The 27,546-nt window shown below is 36.0% G+C and overlaps 1 protein-coding gene and 1 long non-coding RNA gene across 3 annotated transcripts in view; one reads left to right on the top strand and one right to left on the bottom strand.

The window, feature by feature from the left end:
- Nucleotides 1–6,785, top strand: part of LOC308188091 — a 9,433-nt gene extending 2,648 nt beyond the window's left edge. The window contains exons 3-5 of one of the 2 annotated variants that reach the window (XR_013945149.1): nucleotides 1,837–2,850; nucleotides 4,806–4,907; nucleotides 6,735–6,785. This is a non-coding gene — a long non-coding RNA (uncharacterized lncRNA). Of the gene's footprint in view, nucleotides 1–62; nucleotides 2,851–4,805; nucleotides 4,908–6,734 lie in introns of both variants that reach the window. The other variant, XR_013945150.1, reaches the window with a different exon arrangement.
- Nucleotides 3,730–27,546, bottom strand: IQUB (IQ motif and ubiquitin domain containing). Its single transcript, XM_080576723.1, has 12 exons — nucleotides 27,477–27,546; nucleotides 26,396–26,777; nucleotides 25,048–25,209; nucleotides 24,759–24,934; nucleotides 24,354–24,509; nucleotides 23,199–23,409; nucleotides 19,171–19,346; nucleotides 14,102–14,272; nucleotides 12,411–12,587; nucleotides 10,632–10,880; nucleotides 6,726–6,911; nucleotides 3,730–4,115 (listed from the first exon to the last, which is right to left on the bottom strand). Exons 1-12 carry the CDS (start codon nucleotides 27,501–27,503, stop codon nucleotides 3,990–3,992), a joined length of 2,199 nt encoding a protein of 732 aa, XP_080432849.1. The 5' UTR covers nucleotides 27,504–27,546; the 3' UTR covers nucleotides 3,730–3,989.

Raw genomic sequence — 27,546 nt, 5'->3', positions numbered from 1 at the left:
ATCAAACTTTTAACTGAAAACAAACTGAATTTTCCTTTTTAATATTTCTCCGCAACCCACAGGTTGGGAATGACTGAAGTGAAGAAAGCTCTAAAAAAGGGAATGAGAAGAACCCATTGACTGGGATTTTAATTTGCCTCCCCCAGAAAATTTGGCTCGCAAATGCATCTGCATATATTTGCTCCTTTCTCTCTTTTTTCTTCACTTCTAAAAATAAAGATTTCTTGCCAAACCATACGAAAGAAATTTAGCTACTGCAAAGAGAGGTTTTTCAAAAGATTCCTTTCTCTGAATTAATTAAAATGAGATGAGATGGGATCGCAGAAGTTCTTTCATCTGTGAGCAGGAACCTAAACAGTAATATAGATTGATGCCTTTCAGTGTACACAAAAGCACACCCAGTTTACTCATGCATTTTCCACAGAGGCTTCTCCTTGAATACTCATAGGTTAAGTCCAGGCTTAGAACTGCTTGTACATGAAGACTTTAAAATCCAGAACAAGTTCAAAATCCTGGAACCCAGACAACCGTGAAATCACTATGAATCTGCAATGAAGGAACACCTCCACCGCTACGTATCTCCACTTAACTAAAATGATTTTATTATGAGAGGCTGTAGTATTGACATACCTTGTGCTTGCCTCTTACTCCTAACCATTTCTCTGGATTTATACATGCTTTCTTTTACAATTGTATTCATATCACATATCCCACATATTTCTCATCCTGTCAAAGTTGAAATATGGAACTCAAAAAATAATGGGGAGAAAAGAACAAAATGATGTAGGCTTAATTTCTTTTGCTTGTGAATTTTTTCTTTTAAGAAAAAAAAATAATCCTCTCAACTTCATAATTCTACAAAAAGAAGTGTGAATGCCAGATTTGTGTGGGATGAAAGTAAATTTAGGACCGTAAGTCAGGCTAAAAGGGATCACTCTTGTAACAAGGACAATTTATAGTGCAAGATAAGCTAAAAGAATTATCTATAGACCAGTGACAAAAATAAGTGCCAGCCATTTTCTTTGCAAATATGATTCTTCAGCCATAGTTTTGGGAGCTAACATGGTACTACAGCAGCATCTTAAAAAATCTTTTCCTCTAGCTCAGATAATAGACATATTCAAATTTAGGTTCTAAACAACAACAAAAAAAAAGCCAAGATTTGGATGATAGCTTTATATATATATATATACATATATATGTTATCATTAATATTACTTCCTATCCTAAAAAGTATTTTCCATATGCCAAATATTGATTAGCCACTACTTTGCTACCCTCATACATGTAATCTATAATCCTGTTTCTATCACTGTTTACAATTACATTATGATACAAGAAAGGAATTAATACTTTGTTAATTTTGACATCTTTTGGGGTCAAGGAGGTGGAAAGAGTGGTTGCTTTGTGTTCCTCTTCCTCTACATCTTCCTATGCATAAAAGCAGAAATTTACATCATGGAAAAATATTATTTGTAACCTACATAAACAGGTGAAGCAGCACAGCAACTGCTAAAGAAAAGTTTTAAATTATTTCCTTTTCAAGGAAAAACACATTTCTAAATGTTATATAACAGTAAAAATCATTCTTTGCTTTTAAATTCAGTAACAATGTAGAAATCATGTGTAAGATGATCAAAGTACCAACTGAAGAAAACTAATAGGAAATAGTGTATAGTAATTGCAACCATGTTACACTAAAAAAAAAAAAAAGTCCCCGTAGTTTTGAATTATGTGGTCTATACTTGGCCAAATGCTTTTTTTTTTTTTTTTTTTTCCCACAATTCTCTTTCAATATGTCATATTCTCTGAAACACTCAATTTCTATGCTATCAGAAGCCATTTTTGGACACTGGTTTGAAGGAAGACATGAGGTCTCACTTTATATACAGGTAGCTGTTTGTTTTCTTCCCTTGAAAGTTCAAAATCACAGACAGCCATGTACCAGACAATACTCAAGTGGACTTTAGCATAAACCAAAAAATTTCTGTGGGTGAGCAATTCTCTAGCAGGCCAAACAACTTGTTTGTGAATGCTCAGCTGAACACAGAATCTAGAACTCTTCAAGCATAAATCCATAATTCTGCATCTAGTTTCCAGTTCCCCAAATCAAGAAAAGCTTTAATAAATGGGAGCAAGTTCAACAGCATTCCACCAAGAAGCTCAGGAGGCAGAAGCACTTGATGTGTGAGGACAGGCTAGGCTTGTTCAGCCTGAAGGAAAGCAAGCTTGGGGAAATCCTGATAGCAGCTTTCCAACATTTACGAAGAGATTATCAAGATTAAGTCAGGCATGTGTAGTAAGAGGATGAGAGACGAGACTCAAGTGAAATAAAGCAGCTTTCAACTGGATATGAGGATAAACTTTTTTGCAGGTGAGGAAAGTCAGGCTCTGGAACAAATTACTGGTAGAGGTTATGCATTCTCCACCCCCGAAGGTTGCCGAGATGTGTATGGATAAAGCCCTAAGCAATTCAGTCTGACCTCATACCTGCGTGGGCTTAGAGTAGGAGCTGGATTCCTGAGGTCCCTTCAAACCTGAATTATTTTGATTCTGTAAATTCCAAAAATCTCCAACACCGCATGGCGTTGATGTCAAAGGACTTGTGGCTTCTCACATTTGTTCAAATTATTTCCTTACTGTTTACTGAAACCACATTTCAGGGGTTGTAATGTACATTTTTAAACAGACGTTTAAAAAGAAAGAAATTTATAAAGAAGTAGGCTACTGTCTATATGATTCATGCTTTTGCTCTTGCCCTTCAACCCACAATTTTCTTCAAAAATCCTTTTATCACTCAGGTAGAGGCCCAGTCTTAGCAGCCATGCTTATCTTAAGGCTCAAGCCCTGGTAAGTACGTAAATTAATGGGAATGCTCATGTGCTACTAGTTCATATACTGAACTAAAATCCAGAATCTGAATTTAATGGCAAAACCAGTGGAAAGACTTCCATTGATGTTAGAATGCACCCGGTCAGTCGAGCCTACAAGTGCATGTTCCGTTGAAGGAATCAGTCTAGTTACCAGCTGTTTGGTTCTAAATATATGCTTATCTCTATTTTTAAATGCTACTGCTTTTACTAGACAGTTTTGTATGTCAGAGCAAAGGTCTTTGCCCTTGGTGAAAGACATGCCTAGAATAGAGGTTTCAAGCAGTCAACAGAAGTTAGCAACTTTCTGTAGGACTTTACTGAATGCACACCATCAAATATTTTTCTCTGTAAGTATAATCAAACATAACCCTAACTCTGTAAGTTTAGGGAAGCAATTAACTTCTACTAGAAGTTCCTCAAAAAAAAAAAGTTCTGAACAGTCTGCATTGTATATTTTCAATTTTTAAGCCTGATTCACAATAATTTCATGATCTCTGATACAATAATTGTATGCTGGCAGTTCCATTATGACCAACAAGATGAGCCATAAAAAGTGAAGTTACTTTTTTACACCAATGTTTCCAAGTCAAAGCAGCTATATTTGGAAGGGCATATCAATTCTGTTGTTGTACAGCAATGTAGAGCTTGAGGGGTTCTCTGCCTTACATGCTTAAAGCCAGAAAAATACATTTAATATATTAATATGAAATTAAATAATTTATATAAAATTAATATGTTACTTTTCTAAGTGAAAGATAACAGAGTTAGCTAGATTTCCTCAAAAGCAATATTACACAGAAACAAATATTCCAAGCAACACAGGCATGCACAGCAAAGCAGTCATAGCTCGTAAATGTACACAGCTCATCAACAATATTTTACTTTTTAAATAATGAGGTTACAAACCATGAACTATAGTTATATTGAATAATCAGGATCAAATTATTTTACAGGCTGAAGTTTATTTTGATGTTATACAATTAAGATATTGGTAAAAAAATCTTCGAAATCAAGGAAATTGTATTAATCAATAATTCAGGTAACTTCTTTAACTTCAGTTAACTTCACTATGAGTTATGTTTTTGTACCGGTAGGAATAGGCGTAGCTATTAAAAGTTAACTTGCATTAGCCCGCTTGTCACTCCTAGGCAAAAATGATGTCATCGCTGGGATCTGAGCAAAGTACTTTTTCGCCCGGATATGTTTTTGTTTTATTCTGTGAATAAATGCTGCTTCATAAGCCTGAAAGAAAATCCAAATGCCATTAAATACAATGAAGATATTAATCAGTCCACAGATTGCTTTATATTTTAGACAGTATAAATAGTGACCCTTCAATGGACTAAGCCATATAATTTATTCATATACATTAGAGAATGAAATAAAACATTTTGTAGTTCTATACTGCTACCTTATGGTCCAACAGTGAAAATCACGAACCACTCCTTGTGAAATGTTATCTTTTAAAAACACGAAAACTTCTGGCATTTTTTAGCCATCTAAGATAACATTCATTTATTTCTTTTCAAGTAAGAAAAGTTGTATTTATCTTTCAAAAATTAAAAATGACAATGGCTAAATATCAGCATTTGCAAGGTGATAAATACAGGAAATTTCCTTACTAAGAATCAGAGTGATTAGTTACAAATAATCACAGCAGAAAGCGTTTTTCAGTGTTTGAGTCAGCAGTGATAACATATTTTCACAATTTGTAGTGATTAGTACTATCTCAGATGATGCTGTAAATAAGCATAATATTTAGTTGGAAAAAAAAAACTTTGCTATCTCTATATTCATCATTATGAATAAGAATCAGTATTAAAGAAAGTGCTTAAGGGGCTTTTTTTTTTTTTTAATGAATGAGAGTGATTCAACTTACAGCATTCTAACTTTGCCTCATTTTCTCTTATTTCACGCATTTTTTTAAAACAGAGCTTTGGCCATTACCAATGAAGAAAGGCAATTCCTTGCTGGCCCATTTCCATTTATGTAGCAAGCAATTTGTAGTTACTACAAATAGTGTACAATTTTAAGGTAGGCTTGCGTATCTTATCTGTTGCTTTTCAGAGCTATCTCCCACCTCCTCTGAAGGTGGAGATGCAGAGGAACCTTCTACGGCCCTCTGCCAGTCATACAGTTGTTGTTCTCCAACTTCGAATGAAACCAGGAAAATTAATGGTTCTTTTCAAGGGTATATACAGAGTGTATACCAGCTTAGAACACATTTAATAAAAAGCTCATGAAATTCAAGACTTGTCTTCACAGATGCAGTTTGTTTACTTTCTGCTTTTCATTGTACTTGAATAATATAAAAAAGCTGAAAAAATTCACTCTGTATTCTAATGTAGTTTAAATTTCTGTACTTGGGCTGAATCCAATGACAGAGAAAGTTTAAATCCAAACAGAAAAAGGTTTTATTGCAGTTACATGAAAGTAATGAAATATTTTTACTACAATTTATCATTCATATCAGAAACACAAGTGTAATCTCTGGACTAATCAAGTTAATGGCATTTCTGACTATGACATCCAGACTCAAGAAGTTAAAGCAGGTAAGTGCATAACCAGAACCTCTGCCTGCTATAGTGCCAGTAACACAGATTCATGGATGCAGAGAAGCATTGTTAGACTCAGACTGCCTGAACAGCCTTGTTAACTGAAAGTGAGATAGAGGAGTGGATAAAGGAATTTTCAGCTTGAACCTGATTTTAACTTTTAAAGGTAACGCTCATATAATCACGGCTGCTTGAAAACACAAGTTAGGCATGCACAGACAAAAATATAGATAGCTGAATTCCCTTTATCTTTAGAATTCCCTAACACATTTTGTTCCCAAAGCAAAACTTTCACTGGGTAATTCTTTTCCTCTGTGAATTTAGTTCTCAGATTCTCCCAAGGCTTTCATAATGACTAACAACAGAAGCTGCATTTGTAATGCATACATACTGTGTTAGAAATTGAATTAAGAATATCCTGAATAAACGAATTCTATACAAAAATGACCTTGGATCACTACTTACATAAATCAGAAACCTACAGGAGAGAGGCTTAATAATCCATTACTAATGACACGACAAACACAGTCCCCAGGATTCTCTCGTGCCACAGAAAACTGAATACTCTACCATATGATGTCCAGTGGAGTGAGTTATTTACCAGACTACTATGTTTAGATATGGGATTTGGGGGTAGTGGTGTAAAAATCCACAGTTTCAATTACTTCTTTATCAATTCTTAAGCTTTCCCAACTCAGAGCTGCCATTACGTTTCTACTATTTAATTATAAACTGTAAGACTACATTTTCAGTGGCACTTAAATGTAAGAAAGTGGCACTATGTAAGAAAGTTGAAACAAATTTTATTATGAGAAATACTTAAGTTCTAGACAAAAGGTTATACATGTCATTCTGTTATTTGATGATAAATTTATGAGGACAGAAATAAATGAGGCTAAAGCCTAGACTAGGTTAAAGTACACAGGTGTCACAGTATTTACAGCTCAGCATATTTTACATCCAGGCTGGCTATGTCTGAGCACAGATGAAGGAGCATCACAGGTGTGGAATGATTCTCGGTAAGCAGCATGGATGAGGCTACTTAGCTTCTTGAATTTCAGGTGGGTGAATCAGGGCAAGGCAGTTTAGGTATATGGATGTGAGCTGTACTCTGCCAGCTGCCCTCTGGACTACTGCCTTGTCTATTTAATAGGACAGACATAATTATTTAAATAGATATAGTGGGCCAACTTAAACATTCATGAGTGTAAGGACTTTGGCCAAACATCACTACACACAGGATTCTATTAAAATGTAATAGAAATATTGGAAACAAATTAAGCCCATTAAATTTTACCTCTTGAAGGTTACACAGCTTAAGATGTGCATCTGCCTCATCTTTAGTGAGGAGAATTGTGTTCCACGGTGACCACTCCTGCTGCTTATCCCATCTGACCATCACCAAATCACAAAGGTCACTGCAGGCACTAAGAGCAGACTGACAGCCCCAAATGTTCTCAATCATGTACTGTAGATCTTGCAGCTGAAACGGAAAACAGGCAAGAAAGAAGAAGCTTATTTCATTCTACAACAAAAACATGGTAACCATGTAAGAATCCAAGTAAATCTTCGAATAAAATATTGTTCTACGCACGTCATACAATCACTTGGGTAAAGAATGTCTAGATATACACTACATCTTCCTCTAGCATGGTGTGGCAATTATGAACTACATTTTTATGTCATCTCTAAAATGCTACCTTCTTTCTTTGATTGTTTCTGCCACGGGCAATTTGCTATCTTCCTTTGACATCCTGATTGCTTAAATGCTCTTATGAAACTTCTTAAATCTCATGTTTTTGTTTTCTCACATGGCATGCTTTAACCTGCTCAGACTTCTTTGGTTAATAATAATAATCCATCTCTGTTATTATTGAGATGTTTACCATTTCATTCAGGGGTTCAGAATTACTGTTATCGAATTATTACTGTTATTACACTACTAAATTACTTCAAGTTTACATGTAGTCAGGATAATATGGTGTGGAAAATGTAGGAAATTAGGCCAATAAAAACTCTCACCTGTGACAGACCCTAAATTGCCTGCTCTGCTTTCTTCCCCTCACTCTGCTGTTGACGTGTAAGAATTTATTGTGTTCATGACTCTGTTACTCATTTTACCAAATGAGGTCACATCTGATCAGGTAGCTACTCTACAACATTAACAAAATATAATGGAAGGTCTGTTCGTAAAGGTTCTCTGGTACAGAAAGGTCTTTAGACATACTTTTCACCCATGTTTCAGGTTATTTTGCATTAATCTTAATTTGTTAATTTATTACTAGCTGTCTGAAATCACTACTAAAACTTGGTAAAAACAGCATCTTAAATGAAAAAAAAGAATTTAGGACAGCAGTTACCACTGAACTTTGTCAAGGTTTTCAGTCACCCTCCATAGATTCTTCTCTGTATCAGTCATGGAAACATTATTAGAAGATTTTTATCTTCAGGAGCTTGTAAACAACAGACTTTTAAACAGGTTTTCCTCCATTTATCTAGCCTTTTGAAAAGGCTCATTCCTCTAAGGAGAAATCTTCACTTATTTTGTTAAAATAAACGTTTACATGTTACTTATTAAACTCCTGACAAAGGATCAATGAAAGCATACCAGCACGGTGCTTTAGTGATATGCAGCCTCATGTATTCTCATCTATCTTACTTCCAAAAATCCAGGAGCCCATCTAAATTCTTTCCAGGGAAAATGTAGATAAAAGCTTGGCTTAGAACTTCCACTGATAATAAATATGTGCCTACTAATTCCAGGAACATAGGATTACTGCTACATCTGGTATAAATCTGGTCCTACGGGGACTCCTTTATTGGGTTTCACTAATTGCTTCTATTTTCAGTATTTTCTCCTTTTCACAAAATTTTGAATAACTTCTATATCTTCTTCTAAGAAGCCAGAAATCTGTAAGCAGACATATTAGCAAGTACTACTGTTTGTGTGTGTGTGTGTGTGTGTGTGTGTGTGAGAAGCTATACTTCTTGAAAGAATTTGCTAAAATCTATATTGAAGTATATAAGGTCCCATGCAAAACACATCCACAATCTCTTTTTCCTGGATTTTTTTTTTTCCCCTGAAAACTAGGCAAAAGCTTGTTAAAACTTGTCTGGTTATGGGGGAAAGTTTGATTTAAGAGACAACGTCTGCACTTTCTTAAGGTAGACATGTTTTGCTGTGAAAATTTACAGTTCACTGATTTCATAAGACACTCTGTCCCTCCATCCCAGTAACTTGTTCTGTTCTCCCGAGAAACAGAAATGCCCTTCAACCACTGCCACATGACATGTTGGGAGCAAGTATCAGAGAGAGCACTCAGCAGCTGAGACTGGAAATGAGGGTAGGCAACGAACTGATAAAGGAGTTAAGAGTATTCATTAGTTCAAATGATCACTCCCATTAGGATTTTGCCCATCAAGAAAATCAAAGCCATACTATGTACCATTGATTCTAAGGAGCACAGCATAGTTAAACCCTCTGAAAGAATTAAAGGCAGCCTCAGGACTTGACACAGCTGCTGAACTAGCTCATTTTGATACCACAAAGCAGGTCTTTAGCTGCAGTAAGCTGAATTAGCAGAGCTACCATAACCATAACACACACCAACTACTTTTTTTGCCTTAGCAGCACTCAAAGTGTTCAGCCCAAGCAGGGCTAGAATCAATATGCAAGACATCTGAAGAAAAATCTTCTATCTTATCACAAAAGTCTTGCATCTGTCCATAGACAGTCCAGTTTTGGTACTGCACTGGAGAATAAATCAAGCTGTCGTAGATGTTGCAAAAGACTTCTAGTTGTGCCAGAGTCATTTTGGATGCCTTGGAGCTGTTTTCTGGATACAGTGGAGTAGAGGACAAACAGTGGTTGTTAGGGGAAGAAAAAAAAATGAAATAGCTCAGAAAAAAAGGTAATAATAGTATCCAGAGATGCTGTAGTGGTAAAACTGCAATGGCAAGAGAGGGCTTTCAGTGTCAGCAGTTAAAAAGCAGTCATGTTTCAGTGCATTAACAGCCACCAGCATTCTGCAAGGTCAGGCATCTGCTGTTCTAATGCAGCCAAAAGTGTTTGCTGGAAAAATTTCGTAAGTGATGTGACGTGAGAGACATCCAAGTGAGTTTGGAGGATGTTTACATATTCAAATAAAGAAAAAAGAAAAAAAAAGTTCAGCTTAAGTAGAAACCAGTATTGACAAACAAGCATCTACTAAATACAAACTCTTCTATTATATTCCTTAACATAGGCATTATAATTAAAGATCCAATCTTCCTTTTGGCATATTGATGTCTGGCTTTTGTTTGCTTGGTTGCTGTTTTAGACATCCTGAAAATACAGTTCAAAACTGTCCTATGAATGTTGATGCTGTAGAGATTCCTATTTCTAAATCCCAGAATGTTAAAATAAATTTGGGCTGTTCAATTTTCAAAAGATAGCATTTTGCAATTACTTTAAAACTTTCCCAGTGGATATTGGATGTCAGATTCTTTTATTGACAAAACAAGTAGTAACAACTAGAAGAGACAGAATTTGTCGAAGGTAGAGGCAAAAAGTTCTTTGAACTGAGTTGTTTTTGTAATGATCATTAAGAAACATTACCTACTTAGAAATGCTGCAGAAGATTACATATAATTACATATGATAGTACATAATTTAGAAAAATTAAATATTTAGTGAATCTCTCTCACTGAATGCAAAGCAGTAAAAATTCCAACTATACAGATGCTCTGCTGACATAAAACAGAATGTAAAGACCTTATTTTCTTTATTTTTTTTCATTCTGAGAACATAAAACAATTCACTTGTATTACTACAACAGTTCAGAAAAAGGGGCTAAGGTTGTTTTACTAACACTATGTCTTCAGCAATACTACAGCCACAAAAACATCACTGTTCCTTTACCGATGATGCCAGTGTCTTTAAGCAACAGTATCACCACAGCAGTACCAGAGAATCCGGATCATCTGATTCTTTGACCTGCTAGCTAGTCTTCTACCTTCTTTTAATATATTGCTTGTAACCACAGCTACATTTCAAGAGCTTAAGTGCTTTTTCTTAATGGTAGCGAACATCACATATCACAGGGAGAAGTTTTTGTAGCTTTTAGCCTAGTTCTCTTCCTGTCAACTACATCCACAAAATAAAGGGAAAATTAGAGACAAAGCCACCAGTTTCCATTATTAGCAATGATCTCTCAGACAGTACCTGAACTAAGAAAACAATTTCAGTATCATCCTGGTAACCAGCTTCAGACCTTCTGAGATTTTCTAGTATAAGTCTGTACTTCAAAAATGATTCTCGTCGCCGAGCCTCATTATCAAGCTTGCAACACAAGTGACATCTGCCAATGGTGCGGGAATTAGCAGGAACAGGAAATTCAGTAGATGGTAAGTAATTTTCGCAGCTACGACAGAAGTTAACATTTTTATAAAGCTTTAGAGGATCTGGTGGAACCTAAAAGATTAAAAAAAACAGTTAATTTATCACAACGTATCTTTGTATTACTTGTGTGTCACCCTAACTCTACCATGAATAGATTTTACACATATTTATACAAATATTCTAATATTTAAAAGCCACTAATTTGTTTTAAAATACTCAATAGATTTTTTTTTCTTTTAAATAGAAGACCGAAAGCCATTCTATTTTCTTACTGTACTTGTTTAAACCAGTTATACAAATCAGTCAGGTTGTTTTTTAAGCTATATGAAGACCTTCTGCTCCAGCGCTCTTGCTAGTGCTTTTCTGTAAGCAGACTGTCATCTTTCCAGAATGGCTGATAACACAGAAAGCAGAAACCAATTCTTCAGCATTTAATTTTTCATGTGGAATCTGCTCTTCACGTCAAAGATAAAACCTTGAACTTGCAGGCATATTAATACTTCGGCATAAAAATATAAAACCATCAAAACTCCATGTCCAAAAGCAATACTGGGGAAGACAGTGAACTAAACTTGCTAACAACCTCTTCATCCTCATCTTGCTTTGTGGTTCTGGAAGGAATATAATGCAGTCTGTGCAGAAGACCCAAGTCTGTAATTGGGTAGCTTGAACAATCTGACAATCCAGCTACCTACCGTGGTCATCTGCCTTTCTTTGAAATGCCCAGAGGCTGTGGTCACTTTGACTGTCTCCTAATGAACTGCCATATTTTTTTTGGTCTACAGAAGGTTACAAGGTTCAAAAATAGGTGCAGTTCAACCTTGAACTCAAGATACAGTTAACCAAAAGCTACAAAAAACAAGCATTTCCCATCCCCACTGTCTGCTACGACCCATCTAGGTAACCCTGACTATAAACTTAGTGAAAAATTACTGTTAGTTAATTCTAAAACCTATTATCGTTTACTAGGTCCCTATCCCTGAGACGCTATCAAACACTATAAGAGGAATCCCCTCTTGATACATGCAGAATACGTCTCTGCCTAAAACAGCCATAATGAATGATATTTTTATCATAGTCTGTAATTAGAAATGAAATAAAAAATCACACAACTTGAAAGAGGTATATTCCACCTTGCTGGATCTGCTTTTCATTAAATAACAATCGGTTGTACAACAGCAACTCATCACTTTGACAATGGCAACGTTCCCCCTTCCTGGACTTGTGAGATGTTACACCTTATTCCAGTGGAAGAAAAAATGCTTTGCCATTATGTCATTTTCAGATCTCTCTGTTGGTTGGTGTTGTTGCTGTTACAATTTCCTGTTACTACCTTGTAAGATCTGTAAGACCATTTAGAGTTCTCTCTCTTAACAACCTGAGAAGTAGCAGGTAGTAAAAACCATGTTAAAACTATGCTTTCTATATGACTATATAAGATGATTTTTATGAAAATTCGTATGTATTTTTACTTCTTGAGGAACTCCTCCAGCAATTCTACAGCAAAAAGAAATAAAAAAGCATTCATGGTTTTCCATTCCCATTTTCTATCCTATTTAGTTTCACGGCCATTAAGTCAGACTGCAAAAAATGGAACAATACCTTAAGTATCTTTGCAACTTCAGGGTTAAACTCAGGCTTTTTAATATACTGAAGAAATAATGTACAAATTCTTTTCCTCAGTCCTTCTAAGTTGCATTCTTTCACCTTTCTTGACATAAGATCAACTTCTCTGTCAATTAATTCCACTATTTCTTTTGTTAATTCACATGCATGTTCCTGAAGGGAAGTACAGAATAAAAAGGGAAAAAAACACCACAACAATATAAGAAACAAAATAATTCTAACACAGATATGAAAGCAAACTATGGACACTGTGGCATTCATCATTCACACCTCCTTACATTCACAATATGAACAGAAGAACCTGTAGTGTCTTAGGAAAACAACCTCTAAAAACACTAACATAGTAAAAAGCTAAAAAAAAATGAGAATACTTAGAGATTTTGCTTTAAGAAGCCTGTATCTATACTGAAGCTATGAAGAACTGCAAATCTGGGGGCACTAAAAAACACTGAGCATCTGAGATGAGGCATAGAACACAGGCACAGTTTTCAGCCTCCAAAAGCCCCAGGAAGTCCCTAAGAAGCTTTGGCTTCTTTTGGCACCCTCTGGTTATGTGACAGGAGGTGTAACATATATACATAGTAGATGTGTTTTTTTTTTTTTAATTTAAAAAAAAAGAAAACCAAAACCAACCAACCAACCAAAACACACACACTAAAGGCCTGGGAGCTTTATAAGCATCCTTGTAATTTAGTCATTTCAATCAATCAAATGCTTATGAAGAGATTCTCCAGAGATAGATAGCAGGTGACTAAGTTCAGGGTTTCTTCATCTAAAACATGAGTGCTAGTTTACAGAAATTATAGACTTTGATTACCACAACGACGACTGTATTCAGATGGGCAGAAGTTCATAAATTAGCAATGCTCCCAATGTCATATTGACTTCAGATCAAATTCTGCTATTACCAAAGGCAACAGGAAGATGCTAGTTTGTTTCAAGAAGACTAGGAAGCAACATTCTATTCTAGTTTGATGTTAACTTATCATCTTGAAAGTGACTTAAAGCTGGATTTTAAAAAAAATTAAAAAATAAAGGATTTAAAAGAAATGCAGCCAGCTTCTATTTCACTATGAATACTGGCAGTAGTGGTGGGGATGGGGAGTGAAAGGTAAAAGAAAAAAAAAAATCAGTATTTGCCAGCCATAAAAGTGGCAGCCAAACCAACAGAGAAATTATAAGGTTCTAAATGGAGAATCTTTCAACCAAAGGAACATCTGTTTCAAGAAAAACAAACAAACAAAAAGTAACAGGCACTTACCTTTCTGTCATGGTTTTCATCAAGTTGTTACAAATATTAAGCTAATCTTTGTCCTATATTTATTATAATTAAATATTTATATAAAATATAAATATATAAATATTTGGTGTTTATTATAATTTATAATATTATGTTTTAATACACACAAAAAAAAAAGACCAAAATCTTAAAATTCTAACACAACTTGAAGAAAAATGCGTACATCACAAAGTGCAATGTGAATTTAGAGTATATCTGGAATATAAATTATTCTCTCATAGTACATTAGACTCTCTCTTGCTGCCAGCTGATCACACTGGCACCTATTTGCCAGAAGAAGCATTGCGTATGTATTGACATAATTAAATGACTGTACCTGTGGAAAGTGTAGCTTCAAGCCAAACATAAATAGAAAAATAAAACATACCTTCACTGTACATCTGAGTGTTAACAGCACATCTATTCTCTCATCTTGTGGGATGTCATTCATGCTAACACTGCGGTAGATTTCAAGCAATTCCCTGGCACGGAGTGTGTACGGTGTATCCATTTCAGTGGTTTTTCCATCATATGCTTTCCATCTCTTGGGTTGTGCACACTTCAGAAACAATTTGTACAACTGAGCTATTATAAACTGATCACCAGCTGAACAAGTGCATTGTTACATCAAGTTTCACCAGAGCAAACACAGACTTGACTTTAATGCTTGACTAACACAAAAGGCTAATTCTATTGTCGATATTTCTATGGTATCTTTTCCACCAGAGCAAGCATTCAATTGCACACTTTGTTTAAAATTGCAGGTCACGAAAATTTTGACTTGGAGTATATTAAAAATAAATAATATTCTCCTACAGGGATACGCTCTACTTCTTTAAAATGAATTTACTGACAGTAGTGTTAGAATACATTTGCTCTGTGTTTCATCTTGCAGTCATAAATCCCTCTAAACTATCAGTAAGATCAATGGGACTGTTGACTGTGTAAAGATCTCAAATTTAAGGCCTCGAAGGCTACTGCAGTGCAAAGTATCTCCAGGGAACTGTTCTATTTTCACCAGCTGTATGGGCAGATAGAAGGCATAGACTCTGGTAGAGCTGACTAAGGTACAGTATGAATTTACAGCTTATTGGATACTTAGCTAGCTCCTTGTTTGCAAACCTAACCACAGACCATATGCCCACTATTCCAATTCTCTTTGCACATCTTGAACTCCTACAGTGAGAAGTTACATGGGATCAGCTGCACTACTCCGTTTGAAGAGTCCTGGCGTTCCCCTCTTTCTGCAGGACTGGCTCTGCTTGCTGACCACACTGACACAGCGTGGGGCTAATTAACCATGGAGGTAGATATCTAAATCCAACAGAAAGATGGCATTCGAACCCCTCTCCCCATCATTGCCTAACTCCACTCTTCTTCCTTAATCTTACAATGAGTCAGTTATTTTTACTTTCACTGTGTGCGTTAATTATTCACTTTCACTGCATTTGGAACTTAAGTATTCTCAAACACCTGTGAACTTCACTTTGAGATCTCAGTGTAAGCTAACTAGAGCAACACTTCATGAAGCCTTCCGATGCCTGAGTAGTTATGTGAATATGATTCTAGTATCTATGTGATTATTATTATGATGGCTTGCAATGGTGAGAGGTCATACAAATAGCAAGAATGTTAGCAAGCAGTCTATACCACATCAAAATAGGGCTTTTGTCTTAAAATAAATTATAAAATTAGGTAAGCAAAAGAAAGACAAACTAATTGAAAAGAGGGCCTAATACAGGATAAAGTTTAATTACCTTATCAGTGGGGGTGGAACTATAATTAAAGTATTGTTAATCAGAGATCACAATCCAGATCCAAAACTGATTAAGAAATGCAACAGCAAAACAGACATTAGTGAAAAGTAGAACTCATCATTCCTTAATGAAACCTTTGAACTTCTGCAAAACCAGAAAGAAGCTGCTTTCTGTCAGGGAGAGAAGGGAGCATTCTAACGTAACTTCGTGACTTTATTACACTAACTTTGTACAGCACTAGAAATACTGAAAAAAAAAAAAAAGAAAAAAAGGCAAACAAAAAAATTAGAATCACAAAAACTTAGAAGAAACATCATGTTGCAGCTTTTTCGTAAGGTAGATGGGCGACAATCACTGTTTTCCACAGTGTACTTAAATGCAGTACATACATTTTATCCTCTACAATGAAATCACTTTTTGTAAGACAGAAAGGTCTTCTGCTTATGCTAGGGAGAGTCATTGAGCAGAGTTTGCCTAGGACACAGTTACTGAAGCTAGGTTCCTTTGGTAAGTTTACACAATCCAGATATGAGCTAGCAGTCTCAGGGTTGTACACTGCAGACCACCTGTAACACAGATCAACTATATTATGATCACATTTAAATTATTCAAATCAAGAAAACCTATCTGCAACTTCCTCACTACCTCATCAAAAAGGAATAGTATACAAAATAAAGCAAATAATAATAAAAAAAAGAACAACAACAAAAAAAAGGAATGATGCAGCTTTTTATTGAAAAAAATAAATACAGAGGTCTCATCAATATGAACAAGATTTCGAGTGTTTCAGAAAGAACCTCAGGCTCACTGATTTCAGGACTATTTTCAGGAAGTATTGACGTAACAAAACTAAAATTACAGATTTTTTACCCAGCTTTCTCGTGCCTTTTAGTCTGCTGGCAGTGCTGTGGAATTTACAATAATGCTGTTATCTGTATTACTTCAGAGAGCAAGACTATTATAACTGCACTCTGCTGCCAGCACAAGAAACCAGAAAAAAGCACCTGAGAGAAACACAAGAGCACAGATACACAGAGAAAAAAGTAAGCAAAGCAAAGAAATTAAATTCAGATGTGTGCAGAAATAGCAAAAAGCTTGAAAGGTATGAACAGAACAAGAGTTAATAATTACAGGATCACCTTTAAAAAAAATCCAATTTTGCTCTTCAAAATTTGAATGCAGAAGAATGAGCTTGGTGTAAAAAAGACCCACCTAGAAGTGGCTACGCACGCATGACCAGGAGAAACCATTCTAAAGGCACACAGGCATGATTAGGGTACATGCCTAATTTAGGAATGAAGGGAACAAAAGTTTCCATGCAAAAGCAACTTTTGTATCATGTTGGTTATTGCAGCAAAGTAGAGCTGCTTGCAGTCTTCATACATGAAAGGCGTCATTACAACTTTAACGGCAAGTGGCTGGATTAACATCATCAGTTCAAAGCTGAAGAAATAAGTGAATAAAGTGGCTATAATCCACTCCAACAATAAATTGCATGTGTTTAAATTGCATTGTTACAATCATAATGAGCCATCCATTCAGTTTGACATTTCCTTTTTTTTTTTTAAGAAATGCAGAGTTTATTACTTTATCTCCTGTGTTAGGCTGCTATCTATGTCAATGGGTTAGTCCAACACCAAACAAACACTACAGTTGAAATGATGTTAAAAAATGATGTTAAAACAAAAAAGAAAAAAAAAAACAGAGGCAAACAAAATCATGAAAAGATGCAGAAATTAAGCTAACTACCTTCTCAAATTAGAAAGAAATTAGTCTCTGTACTGAAACACAAATGTATAAATGTAAAATATGAATAAATAAATTAGTAATAAGTGCTCCTGAAGTATGCCCACTGTTTGGAAAGAGACATCTCTTGTCTCTCAGGTCTCTCATGAATCTCCAACCATCACCTATCACTAGGAATTCTGGTACTGCAGAACATTTTGCTTCTGATTGCTAAATGCAAGAAAACTGTCTGGCTCCTAAGAATATACACCAGAAGTAATCTATACAGGGTAGCACATTGGAAAGCAGTGCTGAAAGGAAAAATAGAGATACAGTTAAGAGAGAAATATATTTGCTGTAGACTGATCCAGGCTTCTTTTTCTGGGAGGATGATAAAGGAATAGATGTTAAATAGTAGAAGCAAATATTTAACATAGAAATGATTCATGGTTTTTGGTACCATTCCTAAATATTTAGTTTCCTTGGTTTTTGCACTCTTGATAGCATTAACAGAGAATTCAGTCACATCATGGCAAAAAACCTGGTAGCAGTTCCCCCAATATTTCAGACAAGTAATTTGTTCATAATGAAGAAAGATGATAGACTTTATCAAATCATTTTTGTGGACCTGTTCCCATGCATCAATAATAAAATGAACAGTTTCCTTTAGACTAAACTGTCACTTTTGAGCACTAAATAGTGTAAAAAATATTGATATTCCCAAACTATTGCTGTTGCAGTATCTCTTTTAATAATTATTTCACATTCCCTGAAAGCAGACAGAAAAAAAAAAATATCTTCTGATGGGTTAGATTGCTGTTTTAACTTTATTTTTTAATGTTTTAACTTTATTTTTTATACTTAACATTAAAGACCCATTGAATGCAATGTCATTCTAAATCATCTTCATATGAAATAATTCTCTCTTTTGTTTTTCAAATAGATGAGAGCCCGAAGAACACTCACATTAAATTTCATCCCTATGATTACACAAAAATAAAATCTCAAGTTAAAATTGTAGTTCAGCCGAAACCAATGAATTAATCACTGAGTTCAATAAGATATAAGATTCAGTTAAAGCTCTCTTGGGTTTCTACCCTGTACAGGAACACAGAATAAATACTTCCTTTAAAGACAGGCATAAGATTACCTAGGAACAGAAGCCTGTGCTCAGTGGGGAAATAAACAACAAATCTAGCTCCTGCAGTATAACATTTTTGAGGGAAGAAAAAAAGAAAAATAACTAACTAATTCTGTGGGGTAAAATTTAATTTTTACTAATACTTAATGCATACTTAAAAGTTTGCATTTAAGTTTAAATGCAATAGCACACTTTTTCCACTATAGAGAGCAATGAACAGAACATACGGAGGGAAGATCATTTAGTCATTAGTTTTCTTTAGTGAAACTGAGTATTTTTGAAAGAGAAGCTTATAGGCAGATTTTTAAAGATACAGAAACTGATTAAGAAAGAACATAGTTTCATGCGTGAATTCTTACATTCTGATTCTGACAGTACAAAATACAGAATAATATGCAATGTCCAGATAATTTATAATGGCTTAAATTAGCCATTCTGAGTTCTGTTAGATTTTGAGCCTTGCATGATGTTAAAAGTGCCATTAGAATCATGTCCTTTATGCAGGATGGTTACACAACACAAAATTAATCTGCTCAATGCTGATTTCTGTATTATACATATACACAGCTACTTTTGTATATGAAAAATCTCAAGTGACAGTCCTAATGATGCACTGTTCATCCTTCAATAATCAGTCACAGAGCTAGGGAATTCTCAGCTTGGAAAAAGAGTATCACTGACATGAACACCTAGAAAATATGGATATAGAGAACATTAGGATTCACATGATTAACTGCAAAGCTATAAAAGTTACTTTGGGCTAGTAATTTACAGATGCCTTTTCTGCTCCTGTACTTTGGAACTTTATGTTCAGCCTAAAACTACTTTACTGACCTTACTCAGAAAGTGCAGTACTGCTTTTTGTTGATTCTCCTCATCTGCATTTAGTTTGTGTCTCCCAATGGAAGCAATCAGATGTGCCTCTTGTTCTAGAAGTCCACAAAGTGCTGCCTTTCTTTCAGCTCCAGTAAGAGTTCCGTTAATCCGTTCAATCTCCTCCTGCCTCCATGCTACAGATATAAATATTTTAGGTATTTTTTAGATGATTTCCAGTGAAATTCCTACTTTCCTATTCAAGACAACTATTTTTAATAATAATAAAAAAAGACTTTCCATATTGATTGTTATACATATTTTCAGTACACACAAAATGGCACAGAAATTAATGTAAATGATACAGATGTTCTAAGAGTGTGTGAGTGTATATCAATTCCACACTGTCAAGTCATATTCCAAACTCAAAGACAATTTAAGAGAAAAATGAAAAAGAAGAATAATTCAGTTTCTGTGGAAATGCAGGATGCAATGATTTCTTCATGATTTTGCATCTCAAATAATAATGAGTCTCAAACAGCTTTGAATGATACGAACACAAGGATCATTTTAAACAAATGCTGATCAAACTTGCAAGACAAGATACCATGAAGATCCTCCCAACAGATTAAGAACAGCATCTTACTGTGGTACCACTGGTACTCAGTGCTTAGAATACCACTGATTCTCCGTGCAGAAATGAGTAAAACCTAAAGAAGATTGACGTCATCCAAACCCGAGATAAAACTTGATTGACAATCATGTTTAGCTCTTCAGGTCTTAACAGTGAATATTGAGTGGTATCATTTTTGCCACGTAAGGCAGATGGAAACGCACTTATAATTAGACAATCACTGTTTCACTCTCCCTTTCCTCTTCCAAAACTGAAGCCTTTAAATAGAAGGAAGGGACACCAAGCCACTAGATAATAAAGACAGCAGCCAGTGAATCAGTACATGCTGTATGAGCACCTGGCCTTCTCACTCACGGGGTCAAATCCCCAAACCACAGGTACCTGCTACACTTTGAAGTATAAACTAAATACTTAATAACAAACATGCAGACACATCTATCATGGCTTATTTTGTGGTACCTGTTCCTCAGATATAATTGCTGATATGCAGCCTACATGCCCTTACAGGAATCCCTCAGTAAAATCATTATGTTTAAGGAAAGCTGTTTTGCTTTGCATACATCATAACAATTCCTGGCTTTTCTGAAGGGTCAGTTCCATTTCAAATACATCCTGATATTTCTGTAGGGAACTTTGTAATATCCCAAGCTTCAATATTCCTGAATAGCATCTCAAAGTATCTTGTTATTATTTCAGAATATTTATGCAAAAGCAAAACATGGGGTAGGGAAAACAATACAATGTGATGCACACTTACTGAAAAAGCCTATAACATCCTGTATCAGGTAAGATTAAAGGCAGGAGGAGGGAAGGGAGGAAGGTTTATTTTCTGCCTGTGGCTTCCTTATCTACAATACCTTATGTTTTCTATTTTAAAATATTTCAATCCATTTCCTTAAGGCTCTCCAAGCTTTGGTATTAATGTGACAGCTGTCTGACAAATTCTGAGTACCCAAAGATATATTTTTAAATAAAGCCATTTCAGCAAACAAAAGCACAGCATAGAATTAATTTACATGAAGCTTTATATGCCTGAAGGGGGCAGCAACTTCAAAGGTAGAGTTAATAAATACAATAAGCAATTTTGTACTTGCAGAGATGAAGGTGCTATGAAACGGTTATCCATACTCACCTACTTATTCACCATATACATACAATCAAGTAAAAGACATTCTTCTTAGATTATGTTTTACAGATAGAGATTGGCTCATTATAATTTTTATTCTAGTGTTTTTACAGAACAAATGAAGTAGCTCATAACTTTTCAAATAAATAACGAATGTTTCCATGTGCAGATGCATAGAATATTTAGATACATCTCATTTGCACCAGACAGTCAGCAGGCAAGTTTTTGTACCAAAATGAATTGCTTCTACTGGCTGACCCTGTAATATCATCCCTGTGCTGTGATCAGCAGCAATAACCTTCACAATCTCTAGAGGACAATAACCTCATTCTATTACTGTCACAATGATTTAGCTTGTGTAGACTGTTGACACTATAAGAATGTAAAAGTAGTTTCAGATACAGGTAGGAAAAAAAAACAAACCAACTTCCTAGAACCACTAAGCTCTATTATAACAAAGAGCATGACTGCAAGTCTCCAGAGAAGCAACTAGCCAACAACAGTAAACAAAAAAACAAACAAACAGATTGATACCAGCCAATTATTTTTAAAAAAATGTTAAACGTACATTTCAAATTCCAGTGTTTAGTTTGTTTCTCTACAGCTTTTGAAGTGGCACATACTTCTCAGGTTGCCTAGATCTTAAATTCCTGAACACGCAGAACTGGAAGTTCTGTTATATGTGAATCCAACTGTATTAAATTAGGCAAAAGAGACATTTATATAACCATAAGTTTTAAATCTAAGAATATCAGGAAAAGCAGTGCTTAATCACAACCTTATCTCAACTTTGTTGCTTCTATTGCAAATAAGCCTCTCCACACACAAAGAACTGTATCACAGTTGATATCACATTAACTAGGAAGCAGTTTTTTAAAGAAAATACTGGAGAAAATCAGATACTAAACAGGAGCACTTGCCAGAAATGGAGAGAAAAAGTAATCAGTTGAATACCTTGGGTTTTGATTATCAAGTCAGACACATCTTTAAAAGGGCCCAATTCTTCAGAAGTAAAAAGCAAATCTTCTCTGAGGAGAAAGAGGGAAGAAAAAAAACCAACCAACCAAGCACAAATCCCAGGAAGATATAATCCCCAAAATTTTAAATCTTGGGACCAGTAATAAATTTTTACATTTGTCACAAAGAACAGTAATATTTATATCATTTACACATTTAGACAAAGCAATTTGTTCAGTGCCACACAAAGTATGACAGAATTAAAAGATAAGTGTGTAACCTGGGACTTCTTGAATCATGAGCCTAAGCTATATGAATAACACATGCCGCCAAATTTATTTACTCAGTTTACAATAGGAAAAATAGTTGGGATGGTTTAAGGTAGGTCCGGTAGCTTTGCCATGAATCAGGTAATCCATTAGGTCAGATCTGCATTAGGAACAGTAAGGTAAAAACTGCCAAAGAGTAATTATACCACAAGCAAGCACTGTAGGCTTAGATAAAATATGAGTTGATAGAAGTGACAATGCAAGCTTCTTGCTTAAAAAGAGACATTTTAAAAGAACTCTTACAGGTTTTCATTTATTTATTTTTATTGTTATTTTTTATTTTTAATATGCTAGTACATTTCTATTGGTTTTGTTTTTCCAAAAGGGCATATGCTAATTTTCTGTTATATTTACAACATTATTCTCCTGTAAGATTTTAAGCCAATTATCTGCACTTTATTTTGCCAGAAAAGTTTAAAGGTGGTTGTCTGTATTAGACATCATCCACTCTGATAGGAGAAGTCTTTCAAGATGCCCTATAGGAGTCTTTACAGATTTTTAAATTTTTGACAGCAGTTTTGTGAAACATGGAATACATTAGAAAGGAAAAGAAATGGCGACAGAAGAGGACATGGATGAAAGTAAAAACTTCATTTCTCTTGTAAATTTCCAGGCAAAATGTAGCCCTTTATGAAAATATCTATATTAAATGGTAAACAATGGATCTTAATTGTGATTTCTGATGGCATTATTTTCAGCGACTTAAACGCATCAGAGTTACTTTAAACTTCTGATTCTTAAAAAAAATAAAAAGTTGTTCCTCTAGCTGATTTTACATCATTACAGATGAAGGCGAAAACAAACAGGCAAAAAAGTCCTGCAAAACAACACAAATACTAGCACCATTCTGTAAGCTGATAATTTCCTAAAAAGCTTCTAGAAATATATAAAAGTCATATAATTCCTTACACAAAAAAAGAAAGAAACCTGTCAAAACCAAAGAAGTTTGTTTTAGACTGTACTCTTTTGCTGCTTTAAGAGCATCCCTTTAAGAAAAACTTACATTCTAAAGCATGGTAAAGCAGCTCAAAGTCTTCTTTTGTTTTAGGGTTCAGTCTTCGCTCATGCTCCCTTCTCACTTTGTCTTCTTTCTCTTTTTTCTTTCGTAACTCTTCTTGTGCCTCCCATGCCAGCCTCAATCTCTTTTCTGCCTTCAATTTTTGTACTAGGTTTCTAGCATGCCAACGGCGGAAATATTTCTGTAATACTATTACCTACATGTGATACAATACCAAAAAATCATCAATTTAAAACCAAACAGCACAGCTATTTGGGTTCCATTTCTACATGATCTTAGGGGTGTCAGCTGATGCTAAACAAGTAAGTTCCTTATAGAAAACTTCTAACCAGAAGATTTTAATGCATCTGGCTAAACATGTCCATACAATTATCCCACTTAGACACTTGGAGAAACCAACTGTTTATCCATTTAGTTAGACTCAAACTGCCTATTTCAAGCAACTAAATTAAGAACTAGAGCATTTACAAAGCAGTGTCCAGGCTAACATAATGACAAGTTGTACTTAAGTTAGGTGTGCAGTCACTGAAGAGGTGGTTTGCATAAAGAAACTCAGAACGCCTAAACAGCCACCTCTGCACAATCACTGTACAGAATCTGTTGTCAGAACCACATACCTGAGGCAACTCAGTGCACCAAAAGACTGTCAACCAAAAAGAACCCACAAGCCCACTGCATGTGTCAGGTCTGTTTAGAAATAAATAAATATATACTTACATACACACAAAAACACAAATTCCAGAAGTCAAATGCAAGTCGTGTAAATCCTAATCCAATACTTCAGCTATTTGAGGCCGTACATGGCATTATAGTCCTTCTAAGGATATGAGAATGCCATAGGGACAAGCCTATTTTAATCCCTAATAATATGTATGGAAGCTTAACTTAAAATAGAAATCAGTACATTCACAATGTGTAATATTTAAGAAACCATAAGGTCCCAAATGCTGCTGAAAACACTAATATTGTAAATGTGTAGACACACACTTACCCTATATCAGAAAGATTACCAAATGTGAAGATTAAGCTGACATTTGGAAGCTCACTGTTGAGTTTACACTTTGAACACTCTTTAAATATTCAAATAACCTTTGTACTACTTTACTTTGCAGATACAGTTGCAAACAGATGAGAACTTACAGCTTCAAGTCGACGTTTATGGTATTCTTCTGCTGTGAGATACTTTCCAGGTGTTATTAGTTTGTCAGTCACATTTGACACATACAGGCCGACCTTAGTCATCTGTGTTGATGTTGGATTTGCCGTTTGTTGACGTTTATTTTTCTGAAACACAGTCTGGGGAAAAAATGCATGTCAAATTGTAACAAAACACAGAGATTATTTCCTCACTACAACAAGTAAAAAAGTTAGCCATTTATAAAAACCCACAAGCCTAACGATATTAATCCATTAAATACATTCACCTGCATACTTATTGCTGACTTATGTCCTCATTCCTATTTGAAATTGTGTCAACATTCTATTGTTTAGAAAAAAAATAAGAAAAAAAACATTCTAAAAAGACACTATAAAGCTATTTATTACCTGTGTTTCCCTACAAAATAATGTAGTTCCTTTTTCAGGTCGTTTTTTGGGTATTGTTTGTGATCCTGCATTATGAAATTCCACTCCAGTTATTCTGTTCTTAAATCCACCCAGAAATGGTTTACGAAAAGTAGGTCTTTCAATTTTTACAGCTACATCTTGGAATGTATCAGAATCTGTTCAAACAGAAGTTCCAAGATAGAAATATTGTTTCTTTTAGTAACAGTTTGAGATTTTAAAATGTTTGTTTATCTATCTACATAGATACACATTTAAAAACTCCATTTACCTGTTTGTACTCTGACAGGGATGACATCAGGCATGCAATAATCCTGTTGAACTGCTTTCCTAGGAAAATGTCCCAGATCAAGATGCAACTTCTCAGACTGGATAGTTTCACAAAATGTAGCCATACTCCACATAAGAGTTTTATTATCGTCAATTATGCTTCCTAAAAAAATAAAAACAAAATTAATTTCTGATATGCTTCTCAAAACAAATAAAATACCTCTTTCAGGTTTACACCTAGACAATTGTTTTGAAACACTCTAAGGCAGAATAATCACAGATTTTTAAGCTGGAGAACAGTTTGCTTCAACAGAAAGTTGAAGCAGTATTAGATACTATTTAAAGAGAGATCTAATGTAATACTTTTACCACATAAAAAGTCATTCATATTCCAATTTAAAAAGTTATAGTAGGTAAATTTATGTTTTATTCTCAAGTAAATAATTTTATAACAGTTACCCATGTACACAGTGAACCTTTATTGAAAATTTTAATGAAACCCACTCCAGCTTAGACCCGATCTAAGCATATGATGGCCAAATCTGTGTGGTCTTCCACATGATGCTTGACTTTGTGGTGTTGATTCAAAGACTACAATATGAGCCAGATTTACTTAGCTTGAAGCTCCAGAAATTACTTCTTTTTGGCTTAGAGATAAGATACACCATCTGGCTTTGGTACAGTGCTCTTCCCAGGAAGTGATGACCAGCTACTTGAAATAAGAGCATCTGAACACAACCCAGCCAAGAGGCAGGCAGGCAGCAGCTCTTTATTGTCACTCACTGTGCTCACACGTGGAATGGGATGCGCTACCTTCAGCTCTGAAGACCTAAGGATGCAGGGTGCTGAATGGAAAAGGGGAAGTCACACAGGACAGAAGAGAGAAGCACAAAGTAAGTGCAGGAAGCACTGGAGTGTTTCAGGGACTGCAGGAGAAAGGCATGGAGTGCAGAACGGTGACAGGTAAGTTACAGGAGAACCTCAGAAAGGTAAAATAGCAAGGTGACTGCTATGATCTAGACTAAATTATTAGAACTCATGTTATATTTGAATTATGCACTGCTATTTTTAAAATACCTGTACAAGACACATAAACATATACATTTCTGCAAAGATTGCCCTATAAAATGTCATATTAGTCTATAAATTGCTATCACAATGTGAGATAAATAATACATTCCTCACCTTTTCAATCAAATTTTACATAAGAATTTTAAAAGTCACTTCAAAACCAAAAACCTGCAAATGTGAACAGAAGGAGGGTGTGGGGAGTGCAAGATGGCATAATCAAGTTGAAGAAAAAAATCTCCTTAAAGCACTAATGTCCAACATTTTTAGAAGTTCTTTACCTGTCGCTGTCGAACTTGTCACATTCTCTGACAGCACTGCATTTTGAGATGTTTCTTTTTCCCTTTCTGAATTTCTTAATTCAAGTAAGGTAGAGTAACTCGTAACGGTAACAGGAGATGCGTGCTCGGGTGATGCACTGAATGGGCCATCTGGCTCACACACACCTTGCTCACCATTTTCCATCGCTTCGTGATGACCTAGCCCTTCTCCAGGCGGCACATCTGTCTGTGCTGTGCCGGCACCTCCGGGCAGCAGAGGCTCACCCTGTGGCTCTGCATTCCTGGCCTCTCCAGCTTCTCCTGCTCCTGCGGGTGGCTGCTCTGCGGCTGGTGTCTCTGCGTTAGCAGCTTCAAGTCTGCAGTCCGATGCACCTTCCATTTCCTAAAGGATGCAAGTTTTTAGCCTTTTAGCAAGAATAACCACAGTATCTATTTAAAAACGTGTACTGCCAACCACAGGGACGACACTACTCTGAAAAACTTTTCCTGATCTTTTCCCAAACAGCCTAGTTAGAGTAACTTGACGTCTTATTTTCCTGCAACTGCAAAACACTTAGCATCTTCACAGGTCTTTAGCAGACATAACGCTCCAGCACGCTGCCAGCGAGCGGTCAGTAGCCTCTTTGCATATGCGTGTATGTATCTAGATACACATATACATAGGTGAAACGTGCACAGGGAGGAATTCGCAGCAAAACCAGCCGGCGGCCAGGCCCTCCCTCAGGGCGCACACCCAGGGGCTCACCTCCTCTCAGCGCCCCTCAGGGCGGGCACCACCAGGGGGCAGCGGGTCGGGCCGTTGACCGCCCGCCTGCCCCTCGCTCCCCTCGGCCCGGGGCGGCTCGGGGCACGGCTGAGACCCCCCGGTACCCCCAGCACCCCGGTGCTTTGCTCCTTTCCCCCCCGGCTCTGTCAGGGCGTCCCGATGCGGCCGCTCCCCGCTACCATGGCAGCGCGGCCCCGGGCATGCGCCTGAAGGGCGGCGGGGGCCCGCCGGGGAAATGGCGGCAGCGGAGCCGTGAGGGGACGGGGACAGCCCCGCCGCAAAACCCCTGGCTTCCCACCGGCCCTGGCTTGTTACAGGGTGAGCGTTGAGGGTGCCGGGCATTTCCTCTGCAGGCAGGGGAAAGGAAGACCCGTGTGAGGGGATT

Source organism: Anser brachyrhynchus, assembly GCF_964034855.1.
Source record: "Anser brachyrhynchus genome assembly, chromosome: 1".
In the NCBI taxonomy this organism is placed as follows: Eukaryota; Metazoa; Chordata; class Aves; order Anseriformes; family Anatidae; genus Anser; species Anser brachyrhynchus.
This window is presented reverse-complemented; position numbering and strand designations above follow the sequence as displayed.

Coding starts and splice junctions, on each gene's coding strand:
- IQUB (XM_080576723.1), bottom strand. CDS start 27,503: ATGCCCGGCACCCTCAACGCTCACCCT. Junction 24,510..24,758: donor TATTTTGTAGGGAAACACAG/GTAATAAATAGC, acceptor TTTTTTCCCCAG/ACTGTGTTTCAGAAAAATAA. Junction 23,410..24,353: donor ATAAACGTCGACTTGAAGCT/GTAAGTTCTCAT, acceptor TATCACATGTAG/GTAATAGTATTACAGAAATA.